General features: G+C 39.4%; 1 protein-coding gene across 1 annotated transcript in view; it reads left to right on the top strand.

Moving 5' to 3' along the window:
* Nucleotides 1–6,052: 6,052 nt before the first annotated feature.
* The window catches only part of cntln (centlein, centrosomal protein), an 85,545-nt gene continuing 65,942 nt past the window's right edge, over nucleotides 6,053–25,655 (top strand). Inside the window, exons 1-9 of the mRNA XM_072384961.1 lie at nucleotides 6,053–6,373; nucleotides 6,593–6,680; nucleotides 10,496–10,584; nucleotides 11,969–12,053; nucleotides 14,185–14,319; nucleotides 15,252–15,443; nucleotides 16,713–16,846; nucleotides 17,818–17,980; nucleotides 18,344–18,562. Of these exons, the coding sequence (XP_072241062.1) occupies nucleotides 6,600–6,680; nucleotides 10,496–10,584; nucleotides 11,969–12,053; nucleotides 14,185–14,319; nucleotides 15,252–15,443; nucleotides 16,713–16,846; nucleotides 17,818–17,980; nucleotides 18,344–18,562 (1,098 nt within the window). The 5' untranslated portion in view covers nucleotides 6,053–6,373; nucleotides 6,593–6,599. The remainder of the gene's footprint in view (nucleotides 6,374–6,592; nucleotides 6,681–10,495; nucleotides 10,585–11,968; nucleotides 12,054–14,184; nucleotides 14,320–15,251; nucleotides 15,444–16,712; nucleotides 16,847–17,817; nucleotides 17,981–18,343; nucleotides 18,563–25,655) is intronic.

Here is a 25,655-nt window from a genome sequence, read left to right as displayed (position 1 = left end):
TTTGAGCAATGATGTTGCGGTTAGATTAAATTCAACATTTTCATACCCAGTCACGTTCTCCAAAAACCATTCAAAATTGTTTTATTTCTCCAGTCTACACACAATTCTGCACAATGACAAATCTAAAAAAGTAACTGAAGTATCTTAAAGTCTATTGCAAATAAAAGAATGGAATATATATAATCCGTATACATAAGTATTCAGTCCCTGAACAAATTTGTTGGCAATGTTAGCTTTTCTGGCAATATGTCAGTCAGGTTAATCAAGTTTTGTTGAAATATAAACAGTTGCCTTGACGTTAGCACCTGAGATTATTTTCCTGTATGTATCTTACCCTCTGATTAGTCTCAAAGACTCAGTTGCAGAAAAGTCTCACTGCATAATACTACCATTACCGTATTTGACTGCTGGGGTGATGTTAATGATTTGATGCTCAGATTCTCACATAGGGATTTTTGCTTCTCATGGTCTAAAAGTTATTCAAGTGTCTTTCAGTTAGTCCCCTTTGGGTTGTTTTGCTTTTTAGTGCAACGTGACCTGTTTGCCCTCTTGATTGTAAAGATCTTATTGCTGATCCTAATTGCTCAGCAACTAATCCAGCTAGCTTTGAGAAGCTAGTAACCAAAGCAGTAGACAATCTATTCAGTTGCCAGCTTTATAGCATGTTTGTTGTCGGCCTGTCCATGATAATGCTCAGCCGAGACCATAGATGATTTAATGAGTATGCATTGGATGTATGAGTTACAGTCCAGATCAAATGAGAGGTCATCTTTTTATTTGTCACTGCTGGCCACTCAGTGACCAGTGTCCACTTATTGTCTGTATCAGTAGCTGGCTCCAGCAGGGATATAGCTTCCTGTTTCAAGTATATAGCCTCTGTCAAGTGCTCAATAGTCTTAATTGTGTGCTGGAGTCCTGCGCTCTTGAAAGTCTTTCTGTAAGAATCTCCCATCTTCAAAAAGAAACTCTTATTTATAAAATCTGTTGGCTTTTAGGTTTCCTATTTGACCAAGAACTTTGAACCCGAGCTTATTTTGACAGAGCAGCCAAATATACAAAGTCACTTAAAATTCTTCCATTTCAGAATGATTGAAGTTAATGTTGCTTTGCTTTTGCTTTTTCTCTTCCTGAGAACTGCACTTTCACAAAACCCCATCTTGTTTGTCTGCAGGCAATTCCCACACTCTCATATGACTGTGTTCTTGCTCTAACATACACTTATACTAACTTGAAATCATCTAGCACAAGTAAATTCTAGTCAAGTTGTAGAAGAATTTTAAGGATAGCTGACAAAAGTTGGGTGTATACTTATGTAACTGGGACATGTAAATGGGTAGAATCAGTCTGAAACATAACAAAATGGGGAAATCTTCCAAGCGCGAAAACATTCTGTATGTACTGTATATCCCCTGTGTCTAAACCATTAGAAACCAAGACATCCTCAATTTTGAAGGATTAATGTTCACTTTGTTTACAGTTATGATTTTAGAGTAATGATGAAATTATGGGTAACCTTTTACATGTAACCAATAAAAGCTTCTAGATTAAAGAGATAAATAATGAAAGTGCTGAAATTGGTGTGAATATAATGTGTCCTTTCCTCTTGTAAATGCAGGAAGCACATCAATAACAATATGAAAGACTGCTTTGCTGAGATCTGACTTTTATGTACCTCAAATGCTCTTAGATCTGGATTAATCTGTCATTAGTAGACAGACAACAAACACTTAAAAGAGGGAGTTACCAGTTGCCTCAGACATAGGAAAGAGAAGCAGGGACTGTCAAAACATGGTAGAACATGTCTGTGTAAGCAACTATAAATGTCTGGGGCCAGATTACGCACATCTAATGATGCAAGAGGGATAGGGGGATGATCATTTAGTGTTACCATTTTTCCAAAGAGAGGAATTTCAAATTCAGCTGAATGTTGCTATATGAGCTCCAGCTCAATGAGAGAAAATGCCTGTCCTTTTGGAAGTTTCACGTTTTGTGTTGTACATTTTGACCTGTAGAAGAAAGCAAAACTACAAGGACCAGACTCAAAACCCTGTTGCAGGAGCATAATGGTCATTATTTCTCATGATGAGTGAGAGAGGCTTATTCATAGATACCATGTGTCAGATTGTGTGTCTGAACAAGAAACAGGGGGCAGGCAGATGTTGCGCATTATGTACCAGTCTACTGCCTCTAAAATTGCCCTGCAAATGAGGATCCTAATGAGAGGCAGTGTTTTGTGGGTCAAGGAACAGCCTAATCATGCTAAGTCAATTGCATCTTTTCTCTTTGTCTGTGTGTGCAAGTGTATGCGTGTGTGTTTGTGTGTGTGTGTGTTGTAGTCAGCAGATGAGCCAACATTTGTTTGACTCAGGAGGAGTGCCAGTCATCATATTTCTTCATTTTCCTCTCTCGCGCCGTGTACCAAATCTGGCCGGACAGTTAAATACATTAGCCACACAATATGGAGTTGTCTTGTCTCACTGCAAAACAGATGTCAAACATGTTCATTTTCCTTGCGCTCCCCTTGCTTGCATCCAGTTCTCAAAACTTCCAGGAGTCAAGATTCATTGTGCATAATGTCTTTGATGGTACAACGGATCATTAAAAGCTTGATATATGGGCAAATATATACAGGAGTAAGATGGAAGTGAGTCTGTTACAAGAAAAACATGAACATGAACATATAAAACATGAACTGCCAAATAAACATCAATATTATATGTCAATGTCATTTCACTTCACCGTCATGCATGCGGCTGTTGAACGCTGATATAACCGCAGGGATTTATAACCTTGTAAAACAGTGCTTACGGACACAGGGGATCTTTAATACCATGTAGTCTGCAGAACCGAAGATAGTTACACAACACCTATCCTGACCCTTGAAATACTTACATTTTCCCGTGAATGTTAATACAATTTTTAAACACTGTGTTATTTTGTTATTCCCCCATTTCTCTTTAATACCAATTTTCTTATTTAGTTTTGTATTGATAAAAGTTCTGAATCTGTTTTATCTCAGAAATTCAGAGATTACTATCAATTGTTTTTGACTGTTTGTATATCCTTTTGACAGGTATAGCTTATGATGTTTATTTTCAAAAGTTAAAAGTCTCTTTTGATGTGCTTCTTAATGTGTTAATATCCATATTCAATTTAGCACACAAGCAGATACAGCTGTGACATACATATGATATACACAGTGGTATTTTGCAGCCAAAGAGGCAAGGTTGTGGTGTCTCAAGCTGATATTGGACTTGACTTTAGATTTATATGGTCTCACGTTCTCTTATATTCAATATGTTTGATTGTAGTTTGCATTTTATCATTGTCCAAACAGAGATTTTTGTAGGCTAGAGGGGCAAAAATGAGAAAGTTCCAACCAATGTCAAGAAAAGTACCAGTACTGTAAGTACCAGTGTAACAATTGTCAGAAGCATGTGAAATTTGCAACCACTTCAGAGGTTGTTATTTTTGTGCTACACTTCATGCCACACGGTGAGCTGTCAGATCAATCCAAATTCATTATACAGCGTCACAATTACCTCATACATACAGCAGATCTTGAAACAGATGTTATGGCTCTCGCTGAATTTGAAGTCTTTACATCCCTCAGTCTGTCAATAAACAAGACAAATAGAGAAAACAAGACAAAACGACTGGGGAAAGTTCCTCAAGACACTCGAAACAACCTATCTGTCAAGTAACTGCCATGAAGCTTCACCATTTATATGAGATACCTAGAGGAATTTGAGATGTTTTGACTTCTAAAGGTGGACACAGTCACACCAAATATTTATTTGATTTATGATGAATTTTTCTGTCTGACAGATAGACAGCTGTTATTTTTCGTTTTTAAGCTAAATTTTTATATTACATTTAGAAAAGATTTTTTAAAAAAAAGAGTGGATTAACTCCTAAATGAATTGGAAAAAAAATAAATGATACCACCAACGACAACAACAATTAACAATTAAATAAATGAATAAATAAGAGTTCTAGGTCTTGTGCTTGGTTTGAAAAACACACATTCTTTGCAGCTCTCAGGTTTTCAGGAAGGCTAATCCACGGATGCGGGCCATCATAAGAAAAAGATGCCTCACCATAAGTTTTAATTCTTACTTTGGGTATGATTAAGAAGTCTCTTCCAGAAGATCTGAGGGGTCTTGAAAAAAACCAAGGCCATTAAGAGTTTTAAAAACCAATAACAGAAGCTTAAAATTCTGAAGCTGACAGGTAGCCACTGCAGAGCTTTTCAGATCGGAGTAATATGAACTCGCTCTCTGGTCTTAGTCAAAATTTGTGCTGCTAAATTCTGAAGTAGCTGTGATATACTCGGGAGACCAGAATGAAGAGTGTTACAGTGTTACTGCAGGTAACAAAAGCATGCACTAAAGTCTCTGCATTGGCTTGAAAGGGGAATGGTCACACTCTAGAAATGCTCCTCAGGTGATAAAACGCATTCTTTGTTAAATTTCATATCAGGGCTTCATACTCTAAGGTTTTAAACTTGCTTCTATGGGTTTAATGCCATAGCTTGTAGTTTCCTTTCAAGTTTATTTCTCTGAACGTCAATACCTACGACCAATACTTCAGTCATGTCCTGACTGAGCAGTAGAAAGTTTCCAGCTATCCATTATTCATTATCTAAACACAGTTTAAAAGAACATCAATTGGTCATCAGGAGACACAGCAACATAAAGCTGTATGACATCAACATAGCTATGGAAATGAATGCCATGTCTCCGGATAACATTAAGAACTGGCTGGATATAGGGATAAAAAAACATGAAATTAAGCCTTGTGGAACTACATACATAATCTTATAGCTTTTAGATGAATGATGTATTTTACTTACAAAATATTTTGTATCTGAAATTTGATTTAAAGCAGTTAAGAACATGACCAGAGATGCAAATCAGGGTGTTGAGTCTAGTTAGAAAAATAGTCAACTTTATCAAAGGCTGCACTTAAGTCTAATAATATCAACAATCTTGACTAGAGATGTCTCTGTACTTTAAATTGGCATGTTTCAAATATTCGATTGGAATTTAAAAAAAAAAAAAATCAACTGATTAAGAACAAGTTTCTCTAAAAAGTTACTTTCAAATGTAAGATTAGAAACTGGTCTGTACTCATTGAGCATGGATGGATCTAAGTTGTTTTTTTTAACTGGGGATAAACTATTGTGGTTGTAAAAGCAGTAGGAAAGACACCCATCGGAAAATTTATTTAAATGTGATCTTTTAAATGTTTTATTAAAAATTATGTAGGAATGAGATCTAAAATGCAAGTTGTTGTTTTTAATTGGTAAATGACTGTTAAGCATCTGAGTGTCAATCAGGACAATTATAATCTATATATATGATATATATAAATTTGACTATTACTGTAATACACAGTACATAATATTAAAAAGACACATTAAGTGAGTGAAAGAAGCAAATATCATTATCCACACCCAAAGCTTTGAACTATCAAGAATTCATGTATGGTTATTTATAATTTAGAACCAGTGAACTTGACCGCCATGGTACTCTGGAGTAGGTAGTCCCTGCGAAGAGCTGTTCTTGATCTTTGCTTACAATCAGCTAAAAATGTGCCCCTTATGAGAATCTGGTGGGAGACACGAGAAGATCCAAGAAGTAATAACAGGGTATGAAGGGTTTCCAGCAGTTCTTTTTTTTTTTTTCAATATATATTACTCGAAGGAAAATGCATGCATTATTGCATCAGTTGAACTAAGAGACTATTATGTATGACCTGCGAATGCCACACCTGATGATTAAACAAATACATTAGTGTTGTAAGTGATTTTCTTTAAAAAGTAGAGCTTTTGAAAATTGTTAATAAACGTGTTTATTCTCCTTAATCATACAATTTATTTTGATAGTTACCTTTTTAGACACCAAAAACAAAACACATTTTATCTCCAAGTCTATTCACACTATCAGACCATACTGCCGTAGGACAAAGACAACTGCCGTAAAATGTCGCAACGCTGTGACGCATTGGGACAGAAGCGGAAAACGGCGGGCTTGTTTGAACGGAAGAACTCATCTCCGTGGTTACTAACACTGGTGTCAGCCGCAGACAAATATTCTATTAACTTTGATGGAAAAGAGTTAACAAAGATCTTTTACATAATATATACACTGCCATTTGGAAACATGTGAAGTGGCTTCCAGCGCTGACTTCGCGAAGAAAGTTGTCAACGCCGTACAAGAAGCTAAAACATGACTGATAAAAAGTTAGGAGGCTAATATTAGCTAAGTTAGCTATCGTAGCGTCGGCTAACATAAATAGAACGTCGGACTGTTAATTCGGGTGCTGCTGTGGTTTTGATATCTACCTGGTGAGCTAGTCAACGAAACGGGTAAGATTCAAGTCTAAACTGCCTACACTTTTAGATAAAACCCTCAGTGAGTGCCTATAACCTTTGCCAGATACATGGAACGTAAACAAGCTCCGTTCAGATTTAAACAAAAAAAAAACTGAATTATTGGTGTTTTTGCTCTAAAGGCTCCTCTCTAATAAACCCTGTTGCCGTTCTTTTCGCAAGCAACTCCTAACTTTTACTTTGCTTTCATCAAAGTCCGAAAATGTGCTCCAACGACGACTCTCGCCTTCTGGTTTTGGAGGAGCAGGTGAAGACCTTATCGGACGAGCTAATGCAATGCCAGGTATGAATAAATATACGACCACACGATGCTTTGTCTTGTCTGCTATATGAAGATTAACAGTATAGCATTATGTCAGGAACTAATATATTCTGAAACAATAAGTAAAAGTTGTAGCTGCTGAAAAAAACAAAGTTGATATGTTTTCATGGGCAGTTCATGCCACAGAGATTTTTTTCTTTTTTTGTAACTACATTCATCTTGCAGCCATTTTCCTGCATCTCTTCATCCACAGTAAGTGCTGAGCGTGAATATTATTTTCTTTTTCTCGTTTCACCAGTAGTTATTTCTGTTGGTTATAGTACAGGCCTGATGCATCATATTTGTGTATGTCGCTTTCAAACCTGGGGCCAGGTGACTCAGAAGTTATCAGCGCTGTAAATTTATAGCAAGTGCATAAAAAAAGACAAAAATCAGATTACAAACAACAGGCCAAAACAAGGCCCGTGCAAGGACTTCTGGCCGAGGATGACAACCCTGGCTTTATTTGCTGCAGTGGACGATCATGCAGCCTGTTTAATATTCAGCCTTGCATGAAAATGAGCAGGAAGGATGATGGACAGACGGTTATGGTATGCTGGCTGCTCTGTTCTTGTACAGCATTTGGAAATCGAAAGTAGGGAAACGAGCAAATCTTTCGCCAGCGTTCTGATAAATCTATAAGTGCTTGTTCTCATTGTCAAGCCTCATCGTTGAAATCACGTACGGCCATCTTTACACACAGGTGCGCTTATGTATAGCTCCCACAGTCAAATAAGAGCATTTTAGAGGAACTTGTGACAAAAAAAAATAGTTTTTTCATTTCCACATTACTATATTAGTGTTCTAAAACCAGGTGTATGCAGGTCTGAAGATTACGTGGGGTGCTCTTATTCTCACAGCACATTCTGTCTCTATGAATACCAGTTTATCCGCTGGAAAATGCAGACACATGACTTTTGTGCGTTTGCATCATTTATACATCTGGTTTGGATGCTTTTACATCTCATTGCCGTTGCACTTCAGGACCCTCGAAGAACGATTTCACTTGAACATATTGATAAGGTAAACAGGGCATGTGTAAATGATTTGATTTGGAAAGTTTTTTAATGTTTATAGTTTCTTCACTGGTTCAGAAATAGAAGTTTCATGAGCTACCAAAACTGAAGTTATTTGATTTTGTCCTCGACACCCCAGAAACACACTGTCTTACCAAACAAATGCTAATACTGCAGAGAAGTCCTTATTTATTTAATGTTATTTTGCCTTTCTAATCTATTATAACTCAGTGAAGCATATTTAATTGGTTAAATGTATGAATGTGCCATGAACATACTTAATTGAATGCTCAGCAGAAAAAGAAGAAAATATATAGCACTCCCAAGTTATTTTTTTTTGCTTGTACTAATAAATACATACACAGTTTGCTCATAAGCAGACTTTAGAGGCTTGTATCTTCACTATGTTAGTCAGTGATTTTGGCAGTCCTCGCATACTCACCACCAGGTGGTGTCTAATAGCATGAGTGAACTGACCCAGCACATCTTATTTTGCATATCTATGCAACCAAGCTGTGCAAGTCGACAGACAAGTGTGGAGTTCAGCAAACAAGGTCTTGAATTGAGTTTACATTGAACTACAGATACCACCTGATGCACTGGGCAGCAGCAACTGATGCTGTAACCTGATTCATTCTGTGTTTGAACTAAAACTGTGACACCTCCAAACTGGACATTTTTGTTGGAACAAGGCATCTTTTACACATGTATTTAGGGAATCAAATGCACATGCATACATCCCACTATTTATGGAAATAGTATTCACATCGTTTAAGTTAGTGAAAGTTCTTGTACATCAATGCATAAATGCGTCATTGCAGGTAAAGGTTTTGCATAAAAATATCTGAATTTAATAAAAGTACTATTACTTTAACCTCATTAGCAGAAAAATGCTTTGAAAGAATTGAAGTTAAAGTGATGGTTCGGTCCCTGGCTGGTGAATTATTGCATATGACTCCAAAAAAAAACAACTGAACATAAGTTTTGGTAAATGTTATCCAGGTTATATAAGGCAAAGCCATGCAATATTCAATTTCTGTGAATTATTAGGATTTTTAGATTTGAGTTGTATATTAGTGAGTTTTGTTGAACGCATTCTGAGAGCCTGGAAGCTGGAAGAGGTCGGCGGCTCGGTTAGCAGTGCGTCCATGTGTTTTATAGATATATATTAATATGTGTGTGTGTGTGTGGTGTGTATAGCTGGCCTCCCCCCGTAAACTTTTTACATGAAAATGACTGCATGAGTTCAGTTTAAACAGTAAAACTATTCCTGAAATGTTTTATTTGCTTGAAATACTCTGTAATACATGATGTTACCTTAAGTGGTTTCCTCTTGTTGAACTCCCATGGAAGCTGTCCTTGGTGGTCTTGTCCAGGGTAGAACATCAGCAATTCTGTGTATCTAATAAGGACCTTAAGTCGCGCAGTGTACATTTTAAATAGTGACATTTGAATACCACTGATGTCTTAAGTCTCTGGCCTGATGTTCTTCAGGACAGCCATTAACTACAAAGACTCTAATCTGTCAGCTTGCAAATGTTCCTGCTAGACCATGCTAATTTTACTAATATGTGCTGAATTCCAGTAGCTCTCTCTGGTATGTTTAGCCCATGGTGTTTCAGTATCTAGATTCCAAATGAATAATTCAGCGATCATCAAACACACAGTCAATGCATCTTTAAGTACACATACAGCAGAGGAGAGCCCTTGATGAGGGTCCTGACTGAACACTTGTCAGTGGAACAGCTAATGGCAGCCAAAGGCCAGACAGAGGGAGACCACATATTTCAAGTAAACCGCGCCGCTTAATTAAATCATTAGCTGCGTTCCAGAGTTGACTTCGTGAGATCTCCATCCCCCCCCCCATCACCCTGTTCCCCCGTCTGTATGCACACACTCAGATGCATACAGAGACAGAGATCTGAACTAGAGTCCTTCCACTTTGTATGTTCAGCTCATGGCCTTATCAAGGTCTGATGCTGCCATTTTAGTAAATAATTGATTAGACACTTTTGAAAAGGGGGTTCAAATTCATGTACTAATTGGAGACCAGTAGATTCCAATGGGAGGGATGACTTTTATCTTATGATGATGTGAACATAATTTATCAGATAATTTTATATTAAGTCGATTTGGTATAATTCTGTCTTTTAATGTCAGAAAATGTAGTTTTTAGATGTCCCTCATTAAATGTAATGTAGCTTAAGAATATTTGAAAAACCAGCAAGACAATTTGAATTGGAAATGTGTCAGGGCCTGGCTGGGTTTCCTACTTGAAGATGACTCTCTCTGTCATCAGTTTTGACTTTCTTTGGGGCTAGTTACTTTGGAGTTGTGGTGGAAAACATATCCAGAGAGCAATTGATTAATAAAGAAAATACAAGCTCCACTGCTGTGTTTTGATTTGGATCCTTGCTCTCCCAAGTCATAAATAGTGCATAATGACAAGTGTCAATGCTCGCTCCCCTTGAGTCGAAGGTCACATCTCTGCAATGGAGATTGCGGCAAAGAGAGGCTCATGATTAGAGAAAGCAGGACGGATGAAAAACTGTTTTGTACAAGTTGCTTAAATTATTAATTGACTTCCCCGACTGTCGTATGCTAATGTCACAGAGCATCTGATTTAATGTTTTATTATAAAGTCAGAGGAGCAGCGATGTGTTGATGCTTTTCCTTTTAGGGATTCATCAAACTCAAGCTTATCATTGGATTCATCAAAAACATACATCTCAATAATAAATAACAGCTCTTGACTTGCTGCATTCTTTATTTTTTCCACAGGCAGACAAGGAGTTTGTGTGGTCTCTGTGGAAACGGCTGCAAGTTGCAAATCCCGACTTGACCCAGGCTATCAGTTTGGTGGTTGAGCGGTGAGTGGATTCATCTTTCAAAATGCCACCTTAGAAGCTCAACAGCTGAACATTACTTTATCTCACAAGTGTGGAAAAAATATGTGTGAAAGTCGTTCAAGGGTTTTTTTCTTTTTTTTTTTTTAAAGTACCTTGGCCATCCTTCAGGGGTTATGACGGAATCTGGTGCAGATGCAGATTTAAGCCCTCTTATCCCCAGTTTTGCAGTTCAAACAATGGAAACCCTTTTAATGAAAACACTCTACTGCTCACATGCTGGACAGTTGAAACAGTCCTGCCAAATACTTGTCTTTAACGGATGAATTGTAAGATGGAATAAGACCCCTTTTGCTGGTTGGCTAAGCCAAATGAAAAACAGTGGCATGGGAACTTTCAGAGAAGACGGAGGTTAAGGCTTTTTCCTGATGATGCACATTTGGAAAAATGTATTACTCCTCTTTAGGAAAGATGGATGGATGGATAGATAGATAGATATTTGTCCATCAGTTGTTAGAAGAACCTTATCAAAAGGTAAAACTCAGTGCAGCAGCATGCAGAGAGCTCCTCAGAACTTATGCCTGTAATTCCTTCTCCACACCCTCTTCAGTTCCTCATTGCCCCTTAGGAAACCCATCAAAGTACGTTGGTCCTCTGGGACTGGTGGGGGAACATGCACACAGAGAGTGTATGTGTATTGTATCACCTGATGCACAGGAGGATATTGACATGGTAATTGTGTCGACTCCAGTCAAGCGCTGGTGCCCACTGGGAACTGCCATTCATCCCTACCGCTCCTTACTGTGTGGATCTTGTAGAGTGATTGGTTGGTTGCTCCGGACATGGTGAACACAGCCCAACATATGAGGAAATGCAACTAGGCCTGCCTGTGTTCCAGCCCCTCCAGGGACAGCAGATATGTATTTCAGTGTCTATCAGGGGAGAGGCCTGATCAGAAGAGTCAAAAAGACGATGGAATTGGTCTCAAAGATGGGACGTGCACAAGGAACAACTGATGAGTAAAGGGAATGGATGGTCTCTGGTGGTCCAATGCATTTGAAACAAACAGGTCCCCAATTGCAGCCTTGTTTTTGTATCCCTAAAATTTCTTTATGATAAAAGGGGTGCTAGTGGCCTCAAGAGAAAGTTCAGTTTAGTGCTGCTGTTTGTAGTTCTGTAGTCAGGCTTTAGAGGTAAATGTGGGAGCAAACCTTTTCTTTTCATCGTCTTAATTTTTAGCCTTCAAGATTCTCAGTTATTTAAACCTGAACAATTGGAGCAATGGAAACTGGGATGTCTTTTTAGAAGAATTTAATTTTTTATTTAATTTTGGGGAAGATTACAATTACACGCACCTTCCATTTTTCTTATTTCCTTCTTTTTTACATTTTTTAAAAATTTCTTTTAGTGAGAAACACAAAGCTGAGATCAAGGACGGGAAAGTGTTGGAGATCCTCCAGGCCAAAGACTTCAAGATACAGGAGCTCGAACAGGTACCGCACAGTTTGTCCCAACAGCTGTGCCTCTGAAATAAGGAAATCATCCCTGACAACTAATGATATATTTTTGTATCCAATATTTAATTGGAAATGTATCATATTTACAGATCTTCAGTTGTTGGTCATTGATCAGGTTCTTGTAAAAACAAACTACTTCATTCTTTTACATCTTCTCATTAAACTTGTGAATTTCAGGACTTATATTTACAGATGAACCCGTTTTACTTTTTCTGCTGAGTGTGTGCTTTTTCTTGTCTTTACAAACAAGCATTTATTCCCAGTTAGCCTGAATGTCAAGTGGAACTTTAAATCATACACTTGCATGTTATTTTTGTATTTAATGTTAGCTCTTAAGCTTAATGTCTCTCCTACCTGCTTTTTTGCTTCACATTTTGAGTAATATTTCTTTTCGGAATGATGGCTAATGATAATGACATCACTAATATAATTTACTTTATATCATCATCCCTTCACTGAAGCATCTGTGTGATTCCTTCATTAGCGTCCCTCATCCAGAATAGAGTTCATTCTTAATGAGGCTGGCTGTAATGGAGTCATCAGCTTGCTATTGCTTTTTGACATTATCCTCCTCAGCAACCATAATAGTGGCTCATAGGATCAGCTGATACGCGATTATGGGAAAATATTGTTAAAAAAAATTTTGCGCGCCTTTAGATCGAGGGCAAATGTGAACAAACGATCTGATAAGTGCAGGGACTCCAAACACTAAAGTATTGCCCTCCTAGTTTGTGTCAGTTATGTTTTGCTTCAGTCAGTGTTTTAGGTTTTGGGTTCAGAGAAGTCTTTATTGATACCCTTCTACATAAAACTCAGCGTATTTAGAAAAGATCAAAAAAGATCATGGATCAGTTGAAAAGCCAGTTAATAGATGTACTGTAGCACTGCGTTCTCTGCTGTGTCATCCGTCCCTCTGACAGCCATCATCTCCACTACAGTATTAAGCCGTACCAACAGGTTGATGAATTGGTTTCCCCTCCTATTTTTGGAGATGTGATGGTCCGCTGAGTCCACATGGGATCTCACAGTCTTCCTAATGTATCAGATCTCCCACTTTGATGTTTTTCTTAATCCTGCTCTTCTTTTTCTCCTCCATCTTTTTCTCTTTCTACTTTTGTAACATAATTAGCTTTCATTTTTGAAGTGCACTGTGAATTTTCTAATGCTAATCTTTCTGTCCCAGGCCCTTTAACTTCACGATACCTCCACTTTTTTCCCCCTCCTATCTTAATGGAGTGCTATGGGGTTTCAAATTGTTCCTTCCTATCTCATTATCAATGTTGGAATTTATTTCCTGCACTCCTGTATAAATCTCTATTAAAGCCCCTCTATTCTTAGCATGGCAAGCTAGAAGTGGCAAGGAACGCTAAATCCACTATCTGAATATAACTGAGCAATTTCCCTCAACGTAGCAATTAATTGCATCCCAAAGCATGGTGCTATTTGATAGAGTGTACCCACAGAAAGCTGTGGATTACCAGCCAATGCCAAACCTTAGCTGATTCAGTGTTAAGACGCCGGCCTTCTCCTACTGAGGCCACAGAGGTTGCCAAAAAAACATGAAGTGAACATATAGCGACATCAGACATGAAATCACTGTTGCATTTTCGCTGGTTCCTGTTTTAGCTAATCTATAGAATCATTAATGATTGAAAAAAGCGATCTTAATAGATACATCTGTGTGGTGGTTTTCTCTTGAGAGCTGCGACAAAATTCTCAAACGTTCTAATTTTCTACTCTTCCCATCCTTGTGAACCGGGTACGTTTTTTGTTTTTGACTCCCGATCAAACAAGAATTATATCACCTTAAACCAGGAAAGCAGTTGTTTATAAAAGTAAATGCAGTTGTGGGGCTATTTTTTTTTATTGTAAGGATAGAAAAATCAAAGTTAAGTAGTCATTCATTGTTTTATATTTAATTTCTTTTCCCTTCTCTGTTCATTGATGTGTAGCTTGGGTAATCAGGCTTTAATGGTTTTTATAATCCCATTCCCTATTTCTGATCTGAGTCTTTAAAGACTAAAATGCATCGTGCGACCTGTGGCTCTGTCTCTGTCCTCACTGCAATGCACTCTGCTGTTTTTCTGGATCTCTCCATCTGCCTTAGAAAGCGACAGGGCAGCAGCAGGAGATAAACAACTTGGCTCAGAGGAGGACGACAGCGGATGAGGAGTGTGCTTTAATGAAGAAGGAGCTGACAACTCTGCGTGAGCAACTGGTCAGTAAGAGTCAGGAACTTCAGGTGGGTTGAACAAATTTTCTGTGGCAGAATGGGCCTCAGATTCAAAAGTCTCTTTTCTGTGTGGCATCAAACACGACAAGTCTCCCGTGGCTTAAGCCTCAGGCATTTGAATCATTTAGAGGACAGGGAGGATTGTTCAGCCCTCTTGAACACAATCTCAGTGTCTTTGTGTCTCCCCTTCATTCTTCGCCCTCACTCTGTCTCATCCTTTCTCGCTTTTAGCTTTTCCTCTTTCTACTGACAGCAGAGAATACTTAACTGCTGGAAAGTCTGTGTGTCTCATGGAAAGAGGGAGCCAAAGGAAAGCAGGTTGTTAACTTGCATATAAATACTTAATGCCTCCTTCAGTGGTGGAAAGTGGAAAGTGTACATGTGATGGTGTGGCTTCTTCCTAATTATGCTTAGATGGGACATGGTTATGATTTATTAATAAAGGAATGGTCCTCACATGGTCTTAGTGGGGTCTCTTTGTGAGAAATCGTGGGGGACAGCATCAAAGGATACCTAGGTTGAGTCTAATGGGTTTTGTAGCAAACACCATTCTCATTAGGACCTGTCATTAAAACTGACAGACTGGCCCCTGTACCCACATGAGCCAAGCTCCTGCAGCAAATCTCGGCCCATACTAACCAACACCTGGTCGCAAGGGCCCAGTCATACAGCACAGATGACCTTGGTCAGTCAGCAGCCCATGGAGGGGGCTCCTGCAGAAAAGCCTGTCCTCTGTTTATGTATTCATTTCAGTCTCAACCCCATGTGTTGCCTTTCTTTTTGTATCTCCCCAGGTTTTCTTTTTGAACCACGCTACTTTTTCTTTTCTTTTCTTTTTTTTTTTCATTTTGTCACCGTTGTTTATTTGGCCCTATTGACCCAGATACCCCCCCCCCCCCCCCTTGATTCTCATTCTTACACACAAACACCTTTTTATCCAGGAAATGAAGACAGAGTGTAGGAAGAAGGAGGAGGAGGAGGAGCAGCAGCAGCAGCAGGTGGTGAAGGCTCTAGAGGAGGAGAAAAAGGGATTAACGTCACTCTGTGCCGCCCTGAAGACTGACCTGGAGGAGAAACAGAGGCAGGTCAACAGTCAGCGAGACCAGAGGGATGCCGCCCTGGCAAGATTAAAGGTAAAAACACAAGTCTTTTCAGAGACACAAAACCTTGAACTCTCTGATCCCCTTACACCCTTTCCTCCTGAGTTGTTAATATGAAAAGATCACCGTATCGAAGCCCAGAATTAAAGATGCAGGTACAATCAAAAGATGGAAAAAGTTCCGATTTAACTTGGAGCGAACGGCTCTTCACTATTTCAATTGACCACAATTGAAAGGAACTCATGAAGCTGTTGGAACGTGTGGGCTCTGCTCGTCTCATCACATTAGTGACAATGTTGCTCTTTTAAAGATGCATTCAATCAGATCACAAGCAGAATCCACAAAGGCTAGAAACAGCTTCCTACCAATACTACCGTTTCAGGTCATAAGAGCGGCACCAGAGCTTCACAGTCTTCCCTTTCCTCATGAACTATTTGTTATGAAACATATTGCTCCCCAAGTCAAATGGAGTCAGACAGAAAGTCTTGAATAAGTTAGGAACTGCCAAGTAATTAAGTTTGGACGGAAAGGAGCTCAGTGACTAGTATGCACATCCATCAAAGTCTTCGACACTCCACCTCATCCTTATTTTTTGAAAGATGGAAATGGTGAATATGGAATGTGCAAGATATACATGCCTCAATTTTTTTTTTTTTTTACAATAGAAAAGATTTGTCCATACATGCATAGTTAAGATACACCTACAGGATTGCTTTTAAAAAAAAAAAAATTGTTTAGGTTAAAATTCAGGAAACGTACGGCTTTAAAACTAATATGGATAGTTTGGTCATTCAGTCACTCCACATGTTAACAGACTTTTTTTTGTCATTTTCAGACTAATTAAGTTAGCATGTAGATTATCCAAGGTTTGGTAACCTGTGAGTCTTTAATGTCATGTAATCTGCCCAGCTCTAATGACTGCAGCTCATTAAGGGAAAGCTGTCATAAAACACCTCGTCTGCACCTAATACACCGCAAAGACAACACAGTAACGGCACATTGGAGGTATTTTAGAATCATTTAATCTCCGTTTTAGAGCCATCATAATTTGGCTTTAGTCTACAAGATAAACCTGTCAACCCAGGGATAACTTAGAGCTATTAATTTATTATTTATTCAGATGTGTTAGCTTGTTGTTGTTTAGTGAGCCGTTAGAAGCTGTGGGATATATGATGCACAACACATGGAAAAGTTTTGTCATATAAAGTCAGCATGTACAAAATGACAAAGTAAAACATTTTAATGCTATTTCTAAATACTACTTAAGAAATTTGAAGTATTACTGTTGCTCTCTCACGCCAGGATCTGGAGGGGGAACTGCACAGTACTTGTCGGGAGCTGTCTACCTTGCAGAAACACAGTAACAGTCTCGCTGCGCGGCTTTCTTCCAAAGAGAGGGAGGCAGCGACGAAAGAGGAGCAACTTGATGGACTTCGGTGAGCTCCATCATCTAAAGCAGCATCCTCATACATGTAAATAACCCCACCCTAATGGGTGATTTGGGGGATAATTGCATCAGTTAAAAGAAGTGTGGCTCTGGATTGTGCAGACATGTCTTATGCGACTGTATCCCTTTGCATGGGTTACTGCATGGAGGAGTTAGAAAATTGCTCACCTTGCTGCGAGGCTTGGGGGGTGACACACATTTCTTCCACTCTGGCTCACTGAAAGCCACTTGATAAGCCCTGCATAGTGGATGTGCTTTAAGAGAGGTAGAAAAGGGAAACAGGCAGGCTTTAGCTAAGCTTTAGTCGATATGATAAAAAACTGTGAGAACTGTAGGAGCCTTAGTGGTAATCTCAACCTTTTTTAACTACTTTTCTGTTTTAATGCCACAGGCACTCTGACATGTCAGTCACACCAAGGCTATAGACTGCTTTCACATTTTTAGCTAACACATTTATGTCCTTGGGTTGTCTTTATAAGTAACAGGAGAATTTGTAGCTATTCCACTTGGGGACACACAACATTTGAAAAGTGATGAATGTGTCTATATTAGGAAGAAAATGGCTTGATTGATTCTAATCGTAAACGTTATTTACATCATTTGCCAATATGAATAAATGTTTGTTATATATGTTATATTAACTAGGTGCTAGATTGTTAAGATAAAAAGCTTCTGGGGTTATATTTATAATGTGATTACAAATCAAATACTGTAAATTCAGTGCGTATGTGTCATCATTTTCTTCATTTTCTAACACTTTTAATGTGTTTTCCCCATCCAGAACAATCAATAAAACAGGAACCTGTGTTGAGTTTGAATAATTCTATTCACATCATTTCTCTCCTCAAACGCTTGACTTGTAATTCTGCCAAAAAAAAGATTTTTTCTCTTAGAAATGCGATGTTATGGTGAATGTGATTCGGTGTGACGTGTTCCGCGTGTTTGTGTTTGTGTTTGTAGTCGTGATTTTGCTGAAGTGCAGGCTCTGTACAGACAGAGCTCAGAGCATGCAGCAGAGCAGAGCCACCTGATCAGGCAACTGGAGGGACTCAACCTCGACACACAAAGAGTCCTGAGAAACCAAGAAGAGGCACACACTGCTGATGCCACCTCCTATCAGCGGGTATTCACAGGCACACACGACAAACATCACACTCCTCACTTTTAAAGCCACTTGTTGAACTCCACTCTGTCTTGAGCCAATGTCGTGATTCATTTCCAGGCTTTCTGTAACCTCCGGTTTTTCTGCTACTGCCAGAAAAGAACTTTTCTCAAAGTTTTCTGTTCCTGTGAAAGAGTTCACAACTTACCATCCCTCTACCTGATAGCTATTGAATTATGCCATTATGAATGAGTGTTTGGTATTCCCCTCCACTAGATATCAGCCTTCTCTGGCTGACTTTACCATTCCCTTGCCTATTTACCTTCCTGTCTGCCCTTTTTTCGGCTTTTCCAACCTTTCTGTCCTAATTGTGTTTGCTAACAGCTATACAAGGAGTTGAGTCAGTGCTATCAGGCTCTCCTGTCAAGTGAGGCCAAACTCCGCCAGAGTCACCAGGAGCTCAGCAGTCAGTTGGCTCAGAAAGACCAACACATCTCAGAACTCCAGGCTCAGCTTCAGCAGGAACAAATACAATTTCAACAGCAGCAACAGGCTCAGCCCACAGTTTTTTACCCATCACCAAACAGACAAACCAACTTTAAGGTAAGCTCCCGTCTCGTTGTCTACCATTTACCCCACAAAGACCCCTCTATTGTTGCCTTTAAAAAGTCCACAATGAGATACATTTTTCATTGGTGCTTGCTCTGCTGCAGAATTTCTTGAACTTGATATGAATTTGTGTGGTTATGGACAACGAAATATATTTGCCTATGATTCCCTGAATAGATATTTGTATTGTCAGGTACCTAATAAACACATTTTATTATGATACTTACATCAGTTACTGGTCTGTGGAGTGTATAGTAGTGTCTAATTGTAATGATGTCGATATACGGCAGTGTCTCGGTGGATTAGCAGGCACTGTAATAACTGACATACCCCAGCATGGCCTGTGGTGGTGGTCTTTAACTCAGAATCCTAATTTTGATTGCTCTAGTTCACTTTTGATCTATCTGTTTCTCATCGCACCACTGTCTTTTATGTCAGTTATCTGACCCTCTCTAGCTCTGATTTACGCACGTATGCACTCTCTGATTTACTTTCTTTTTCAATATTCTTTCTCTTCTCCCACCCAAGTAACTCAAAGTCCTTTTAACACAGCAGTCAGATGGGAAAGGCATACAAGAGGTGAAGAGAGGTGATTTAATTGGAGCCCAGTAATGTTCTTGAGGATGATGTTAGAGTTACAGCTCTACATCTGTCAGTCAGCGGGAGTTTGACTTTCGCCCAGTACCTTTGAACCGTCACTCCAAGGCGATAGAGACCTTTAATAACTCTTAATGATATGTCGATAGGTGTGCTTGGACCACACACTTGGTGTTAAAAGTAGCATTAGTGTTATACTTTCCACACTGACACCTGCCTGAAGGTCTGCTGGGGTCTGAGTGAAGTACATTTCATCATCTGAGGACGTACAATGCTGTGGGTGGATATACCTATGGTCCCCAGTTTGTTGTGGCTACCACCCAACAAGGGCATCAGCTGTGCAGATTGCAGTTTCTTTAAACCAAACACTCAGCATCTGAAATCCAAAACACGCACTGGACATACAAAATGCTTTGTCCACTTTCCAACTGTAAGGCAAGGCAAGGCAAGGCAAGTTTATTTGTATAGCACAATTCAACAACAAGGTGATTCAAAGTGCTTTACAGACACATTAAAACAGAAGAAATAAAAAGCATGATTTAAAATTTAAACAAAAGAAGGAAATAAGAACAATAGATAAAATCAGAAAAAAATTATATATATGAAAGATAAAATCAATAGTTAAAACATGATTCCGTTTTGAAACTCAAGCTTATTCAAATGCAGCCGAAAATAGGTGTGTCTTCAACCTGGACTTAAATACACTGAGTGTTTCAGCTGATCTGAGGCTTTCTGGGAGTTTGTTCCAGACATGTGGAGCATAGAAGCTGAATGCAGCTTCTCCATGTCTGGTTTTGACTCTGGGAACTGATAGAAAACCGGATCCAGATGACCTGAGGGGTCTGGAAGGTTCATAGTGGGTCAGGAGGTCACTGATGTATTTTGGTCCTTGACCATTCAGAGCTTTACAGACCAGCATCAGAACTTTAAAGTCTATCCTCTGATGGACAGGCAGCCAGTGTAAAGACTTCAGAGCTGGACTGATGTGCTCCACTTTTTTGGTCTTAGTGAGGACTCGAGCAGCTGAGTTCTGGATGAGCTGCAGTTGTCTAACTGACTTTTTAGGCAGACCTGTAAAGATGCTGTTACAATAATCAAGCCTACTAAAGATGAATGCATGGACTAGTTTTTCCAGGTCCTGCTGAGACATCAGATCTTTTAGCCTTGGTTCCTTACATTATTAAATCCACAAGACAAGTTAGACGTACTGCTGGGCATGTACTTCAGTTGATGCAGCACCAGATATTGGTGCAAGAGGAAGATGTAAGATTTCTTCTCTGTGGCTGTTTTTGTCATAGCCCTTTGGGGGGTGTCTTCTATGCAGGCTCAGTGGACTGGTGTTTACAGACCTCAGTCCAGTAACATTTCAGTCTGAACAGATTGAGAGGGAACTGTGTCCTATCTCGGCTCGCGATAACGTTTTTGCGGTAATCGAGTAATGTCTGTGCCTCCACAGATCGTAATTATTTAATATGATTGCTTGATATGTTCTGAAATTGCTGCTCCCAGACTGTAGAAGTCAAAAGATATCAGCTCAAATGTTAAGTGAGTTACAATCACTCTGTCTCACTTAACCCGGTTAATTAAACCAGCAGTAAAGTATAAATGGTTCATTTAGTCAGTAATTAAATACAGTACTGCAGTGTTCCTCCAGTAATTAATACTACATTTAGAGGAGATGCAGTTAGGGCTGTGTGCAAGTGGTGTGAGCATGTATGTATGTCTGGTTGCACGTATGTATGTCTGGTTGCACGTATGTATGTCTGGTTGCATGTATGTATGTCTGGTTGCATGTATGTATGTCTGGTTGCATGTATGTATGTCTGGTTGCATGTATGTATGTCTGGTTGCACGTATGTATGTCTGGTTGCATGTATGTATGTCTGGTTGCACGTATGTATGTCTGGTTGTATGTATGTCTGGTTGCATGTATGTATGTCTGGTTGCATGTATGTATGTCTGGTTGCATGTATGTATGTCTGGTTGCATGTATGTATGTCTGGTTGCATGTATGTATGTCTGGTTGCATGTATGTATGTCTGGTTGTATGTATGTCTGGTTGCATGTATGTATGTCTGGTTGCATGTATGTATGTCTGGTTGCATGTATGTATGTCTGGTTGCATGTATGTATGTCTGGTTGCATGTATGTATGTCTGGTTGCACGTATGTATGTCTGGTTGTATGTATGTCTGGTTGCATGTATGTATGTCTGGTTGTATGTATGTCTGGTTGCATGTATGTATGTCTGGTTGCATGTATGTATGTCTGGTTGCATGTATGTATGTCTGGTTGTATGTATGTCTGGTTGCATGTATGTATGTCTGGTTGCATGTATGTATGTCTGGTTGCATGTATGTATGTCTGGTTGCATGTATGTATGTCTGGTTGCATGTATGTATGTCTGGTTGTATGTATGTATGTCTGGTTGTATGTATGTCTGGTTGCATGTATGTATGTCTGGTTGTATGTATGTATGTCTGGTTGTATGTATGTCTGGTTGCATGTATGTATGTCTGGTTGCATGTATGTATGTCTGGTTGCATGTATGTATGTCTGGTTGCATGTATGTATGTCTGGTTGCACGTATGTATGTCTGGTTGTATGTATGTCTGGTTGCATGTATGTATGTCTGGTTGCATGTATGTATGTCTGGTTGCATGTATGTATGTCTGGTTGCATGTATGTATGTCTGGTTGCATGTATGTATGTCTGGTTGCATGTATGTATGTCTGGTTGTATGTATGTCTGGTTGCATGTATGTATGTCTGGTTGCATGTATGTATGTCTGGTTGCATGTATGTATGTCTGGTTGCATGTATGTATGTCTGGTTGCATGTATGTATGTCTGGTTGCATGTATGTATGTCTGGTTGCATGTATGTATGTCTGGTTGTATGTATGTCTGGTTGCATGTATGTATGTCTGGTTGCATGTATGTATGTCTGGTTGTATGTATGTCTGGTTGCATGTATGTATGTCTGGTTGCATGTATGTATGTCTGGTTGCATGTATGTATGTCTGGTTGCATGTATGTATGTCTGGTTGCATGTATGTATGTCTGGTTGCATGTATGTATGTCTGGTTGCATGTATGTATGTCTGGTTGTATGTATGTATGTCTGGTTGTATGTATGTCTGGTTGCATGTATGTATGTCTGGTTGTATGTATGTCTGGTTGCATGTATGTATGTCTGGTTGCATGTATGTATGTCTGGTTGCATGTATGTATGTCTGGTTGCATGTATGTATGTCTGGTTGCATGTATGTATGTCTGGTTGCACGTATGTATGTCTGGTTGTATGTATGTCTGGTTGCATGTATGTATGTCTGGTTGTATGTATGTCTGGTTGCATGTATGTATGTCTGGTTGCATGTATGTATGTCTGGTTGCATGTATGTATGTCTGGTTGTATGTATGTCTGGTTGCATGTATGTATGTCTGGTTGCATGTATGTATGTCTGGTTGCATGTATGTATGTCTGGTTGCATGTATGTATGTCTGGTTGCATGTATGTATGTCTGGTTGTATGTATGTATGTCTGGTTGTATGTATGTCTGGTTGCATGTATGTATGTCTGGTTGTATGTATGTATGTCTGGTTGTATGTATGTCTGGTTGCATGTATGTATGTCTGGTTGCATGTATGTATGTCTGGTTGCATGTATGTATGTCTGGTTGCATGTATGTATGTCTGGTTGCATGTATGTATGTCTGGTTGCACGTATGTATGTCTGGTTGTATGTATGTCTGGTTGCATGTATGTATGTCTGGTTGCATGTATGTATGTCTGGTTGCATGTATGTATGTCTGGTTGCATGTATGTATGTCTGGTTGCATGTATGTATGTCTGGTTGCATGTATGTATGTCTGGTTGTATGTATGTCTGGTTGCATGTATGTATGTCTGGTTGCATGTATGTATGTCTGGTTGCATGTATGTATGTCTGGTTGCATGTATGTATGTCTGGTTGCATGTATGTATGTCTGGTTGCATGTATGTATGTCTGGTTGCATGTATGTATGTCTGGTTGTATGTATGTCTGGTTGCATGTATGTATGTCTGGTTGTATGTATGTCTGGTTGCATGTATGTATGTCTGGTTGCATGTATGTATGTCTGGTTGCATGTATGTATGTCTGGTTGCATGTATGTATGTCTGGTTGCATGTATGTATGTCTGGTTGCATGTATGTATGTCTGGTTGCATGTATGTATGTCTGGTTGCACGTATGTGAGTGAGACTATGCGTACATGTGTGTGTTTTAACACACTGAAGATGCATTGTGGCCTTTGCAGTCTTAATGAACAACTTAGCTCATGTGCTTGCAGCCACTTAGCTGAGAAATTTAAGCTGCTAAAGATATTAATTAGATAAAAGCAATACTATTACTTATTAGTATGCAAGCTTCTCGTCAACTCAGACCTGCTCATCAGTTTTTGACTATTATGAATAGATCAAATTAGAATGACATTATTGCACTTAAACTTTTAGCGTAAAAATAGTCATCAATTTACCAATTTAAAATTGGTAAACGGGGGGGGGTTGTGTTAAAAAACACACACAAAAAACAGCGTACCGTAATGTCAAATTAATTACTGACCATTTGGCAGGAGATCTCAATTTATTCATCCACGGACACAACGCATTTTCCTGCTTTCGGCCTTTGGTGGACGTTCATTTTTCTATGCTGACCCTTTTTCTCTTTGTTACAGGGCATGAAAATGTCTGTGGCCGAAAAGTAGCTATCAAACTAAAGTTTCTAAAACTAAAGCAAAGAAAAAAAAAAAGAACTTTTGTTTACTGAACACATGTAGCTGCTGTCTGGCTAATTTGTTTTTTAACTTTCTCACTCGCCGACATCAAAGTAAACCGATCAGGTGTCCCAAGACAAAGCACTTAGTCAGGAGGGCTTTCTGTTTCCCCTCTCTGTAATTTCAATGACGGGCTGTGTGTACATCTGTGTCTGCTCGGATGGTGTTTGACTAAAGGTTTGTGTGTATCCGAGCACGTAATCGCAAATTCTATCACAACTTCCTCACGAACACCTGTTAAATTTCCAATGCTCAGGTTGTTAGGGCAGATTCGATTTTAATTTTAAATGTTTTGGTGGAAGTTACCATTGGAGGTGATCAAAGCACAGGAGCACCAGAAGCACAGAGGAGAGACGCAGCGCTCATTTGAATACGGACCAGAGCGACTGCTTTGAACACCCCTCCTGCAGTATGTTTGGTGGGGATGGGTATTGAGGAGGGAAGGTAGGAGCGAGGAATAACACCCATTGTGTGCTAAGTCTACATGCTGTCCGCTGATTTTGATCGTGCGTTCGCTCCTGCCTTATGCTACGTTAACGCTTTGCAGGAACCTTAACGAGCCCGTGTTTCTGTTCGGATTAACTCACGTTCTGTGTTAGTCAACCCTCTTCAGAATTTTTCGTCACATTGCTTTTCTTTTTCAGAGCAATGCTTTTTTTTTTTTTTGTAAAAGACATTTCTGTCATGCCATTTTTTTCACTGATTAAACGGAGCAGAAGGCAACATCTGAAAATGTGTATTGATCTGTCAGCAGACAAAAACCTGGAAAAAAAACAAAAACAAAACAATGCTATCGACCTCTACAGATTTGAGATGGTGAGCCCTGTCGCCTCACGCCAAGAAAGTTCTCAGGTCAGATATTGACTGTAGCTTCTCTTTGTGGAGTTCGTATGTTCTCCTTGTGCATGTGTGGGTTCTCTGGCTTCCTTCCACTGTCCAAAAACATGCTCGTCAGGCTAATTGGTGAGTCTAAATGAACTGTTGGCAGCGAGTGTTGGTGTGCATGGTTGCTTATCTCTTTCGTTGGCGCTGCGGTGGATTGGTGACCTGCCCAGGGTCTACTTTACCTCTCGTCCTATGGCAGCTGAGATAGGCTTCTTCACGCCTGCGACCCCGAATAGGATAAAGGGGTTATGGAAAATTAAAGAATGATTTCCAACATGGAACTGACGCAAGTTTTCATGTTTGGGTTGTTTTTCTCCTAAATTACAGAAATGGTCAATTAGGTTAAGGAGGTTTGGGCCGCCAATTTAGGTGGTCACTGTCACAATGTAGATGCAGGGAAGAGCGTTCATTCATTGGCAAAAAGAGAGCCAGAGTAAACATTTGATCATATACAGATATCTTCCACACTGCATGAGAGTAGTTACAGTGGTCTAGTTTTTTGGCTACTGTCAGAGCTGAGTGGTGATTAAACACCAACATTAGACTCCATTAAAAGGCCTCAGGCTTTCTGGATGCATAACCAGACTCAATGAGTGCTACGTTGTTGATTATGTGGGCAGTTATTCAAAGCTCTCAAGTGCTCTCATCAGCTTTGGACAAGGAACATTAGGTGTGCACATTTGCTAACAAAACTTAGGTTTGAATGGAAAGAACCACCTGCATCTTGTGGAGTGTTTACTGTAACGCTGTCATGCAGTTTTTTGGGTTTTTGGTACAACAGACAGTGCAGCTGTG

This window comes from Leuresthes tenuis, unplaced genomic scaffold, assembly GCF_036924035.1.
Source record: "Leuresthes tenuis unplaced genomic scaffold, fLeuTen1.0.hap1 SCAF_4, whole genome shotgun sequence".
Taxonomy (NCBI): Eukaryota; Metazoa; Chordata; class Actinopteri; order Atheriniformes; family Atherinopsidae; genus Leuresthes; species Leuresthes tenuis.
The sequence above is the reverse complement of the archived record's forward strand: the minus strand, read 5'-3'. Positions and strand labels throughout refer to the sequence as shown.